The sequence below is a fragment of the Arachis stenosperma genome, chromosome 4 (genome assembly GCF_014773155.1).
Source record: "Arachis stenosperma cultivar V10309 chromosome 4, arast.V10309.gnm1.PFL2, whole genome shotgun sequence".
Lineage (NCBI taxonomy): Eukaryota > Viridiplantae > Streptophyta > Magnoliopsida > Fabales > Fabaceae > Arachis > Arachis stenosperma.
The window spans coordinates 25,070,673-25,073,313 of record NC_080380.1 but is presented as its reverse complement, the minus strand read 5'-3'; the positions used below and the strand labels follow the sequence as shown (position 1 = coordinate 25,073,313).

The following is a 2,641-nucleotide window of genomic DNA, read 5'->3' as shown; positions in this document are numbered from 1 at the left end:
AATATAAAATCTCCCACTTTCACCAACAAATCCTCAACTATACCATGAGGGAATTTAAAGGTTCGATCTGCCAATTGGAGGGCCATTCTTGTTGGTTTGGCTTCCTCAATCTTCATTCTTTTCATCATTGTTAGAGACATCAAATTGATACTGGCTCCTAAGTCACACAAGGCCTTCTCCACCATGACTTCTCCTATGATGCAGGGAATTTGGAAACTGCCTGGATCCTTCAATTTCTGAGGCAATTTGTGTTGAATGATGGCACTGCATTCTTCAGTCAACAACACAGTTTCTTCATTTCTCCAGCTTCTCTTCTTGGTCATTAATTCCTTTAAGAATTTTGCATAGAGTGGCATTTGCTCTATTGCCTCAGCAAACGGAATGTTGATTTGAAGCTTCTTGAAAATCTCCAAGAATCTGGAGAATTGGCCATCCTTGTCACTTTTCATCAAACGTTGAGGATATGGTGCTTTGGGTGTATAAGGCTTCAGGACCTCTTTTTCTTTTTCTTTTATTGCAGACGGTGTAAAAGATTGTTCCTGTTCCTTGTCTCTCACATTTTCCTTTGCTTCATCCTCTGTGGTTTCTTTTAAGATCTCATTTAGCTTCTTTCCACTTCTGAGGGTTATGGCCTTACATTCTTCCCTTGCAATGGCCTTGGTAGTATGAGAAACGCTTGGTCCAGGAGTTTGCTTAGACAAGTACTCAATTTGATTTTCTAGCTTCTGGATGGCAGCTCCTTGGTTTAGCAAGTTGGAATTTACTTCTTCCTTAAAGGCTTTCAATTCGGTTATGTCTTGACTCATGGTTGCAAGCATTCTTTCTATCCTGTTTAATTGATCTTGAAATTGTTGGTTTGGATTAGATTGGGCAGGTTGGTTATTTTGGCCATGATATGGTGGTTGGGAGTAAGTGTTTTGTGTGGCTTGGTATGATCTTTGGTTGGAGTTTTGGTATGTGGAATTGTTATGTTGGTTGTGGTTGTAAGGTTTTTGGTTTTGGGGTTCCAAGAGCAATCATCAGTGATGGAGGAAGCCACTTCTGCAACAAACCATTAGAGGCATTGCTTCTAAAATATGGAGTCAAACATAAGGTAGCCACACCATACCATCCACAGACAAGTGGGCAAGCCGAAATATCTAATAGGGAACTCAAAAGGATCTTGGAAAAGACTGTGGGAGCTTCAAGGAAGGACTGGTCGATTAAGCTAGATGATGCTCTTTGGGCATATAGGACAGCTTTCAAAACACCAATTGGAATGTCTCCTTACCAACTAGTATATGGAAAGGCTTGCCATTTGCCACTGGAGTTGGAGCACAAGGCATTCTGGGCCTTGAAACTCTTAAACTTGGACAGCAAAGCTGCTGGAGAAAGAAGGATGTTGCAAATTCAAGAGTTGGAAGAATTCAGAGCTGAAGCTTATGAGAATGCCAAAATTTACAAAGAAAGAGCAAAGAAGAAGCATGACAGCAACATAGCCCCAAGGAAATTTGAAGAGGGACAAAAAGTATTGCTCTACAATTCTAGGCTGAAGCTATTTCCAGGGAAGCTAAAATCAAGGTGGTCTGGACCATTCCTTGTCACCAAAGTCTCCCAATATGGACAAGTAGAAATCATGGAAGAAAAGTCACAAAGAACCTTCACTGTGAATGGTCAAAGACTCAAACATTACTTGGGAGATGTAGAGGAGAAAGACAAGGTTAAATATCACCTCAACTGAGGAAACTGACCGTCAAGCTAATGACGTTAAAAGAGCGCTTGTTGGGAGGCAACCCAACCTGAGGTAACACTCTTTTGCTGTCTCTTTTATTTGTTTCAATAAAAAGGGTAAAGTAGTTTCTGTGCATTGCAAAGAATTAAGTTTGGTGTTTCACACCAAACAATGAATTTGTGGATCAATAATTCAAAGGGGAATGTGTGACTCTAAGTTTGGTGTTCCACTATAAAGATCAACTGAACACAACAACCTTTGAATTATATGAAAGGAACAACCATTCTAAGCAATCACAGAAATGCTTAAAATCCTTAGCAGCAACTTCATTCCAAGGAAAACTCAAGGATTCAAAGAACAGAGAAGTGAGTAGGAGACTAAGTTTGGTGTTCACACACCAACTTAAGACTCAGACACTTTCCCATATATAGTTGAGCTAACCACTCAAGTGCTTGAGAAGCAAGCAACTTCATCACTCCTTGCAGGAAAGGAACAAGGATCTTAGAAAGAACATGAAGCAACAACTAGGAGAAGAAGGAGAAATCAAATTGTTTCCTGGCAGCAAAGAGAAAACAAGAAATTTCACAAGGTGGTGTTGCTCCTTGACCATTCTTTAAAAGGCAAACAAAAGCATGCTTGTTGTGGTTTAAACTGTAATTGTTGAATCTTTCTGGAATGTGAAGTTTTTAGTATGTTAGTCTGTTTATTGCTTTGAATAAAGTAAATGCCTAGATGTTTGGATATAAATCCACCTTCTTAAACAAATTGCTTGCCATGCTTGTTCTGTTTCCAAAAATTAAAAGAAAAGTTTGAACAAAAGTAACTTGGCTCAATTAGTGACAAATCAAGTAGAATTAAGTGGTGGTATGCATGCTTGATTGTTTAGTTAGCTCACTGGAAATTGAGTGGAGAATTATCAATTTTTGTGTA

The 2,641-nt window shown here is 39.1% G+C and overlaps 1 protein-coding gene across 1 annotated transcript; it reads left to right on the top strand.

Moving 5' to 3' along the window:
• Window positions 1–1,258: 1,258 nt before the first annotated feature.
• Window positions 1,259–1,720, top strand: LOC130974787 (uncharacterized). Its single transcript, XM_057899639.1, has one exon. The coding sequence runs from the start codon at window positions 1,259–1,261 to the stop codon at window positions 1,718–1,720; it is 462 nt and encodes a 153-aa protein (XP_057755622.1).
• The last annotated feature ends 921 nt before the right edge of the window (window positions 1,721–2,641 follow it).

Coding starts and splice junctions, on each gene's coding strand:
- LOC130974787 (XM_057899639.1), top strand. CDS start 1,259: ATGTCTCCTTACCAACTAGTATATGGAAAGGCTTGCCATTTGCCACTG.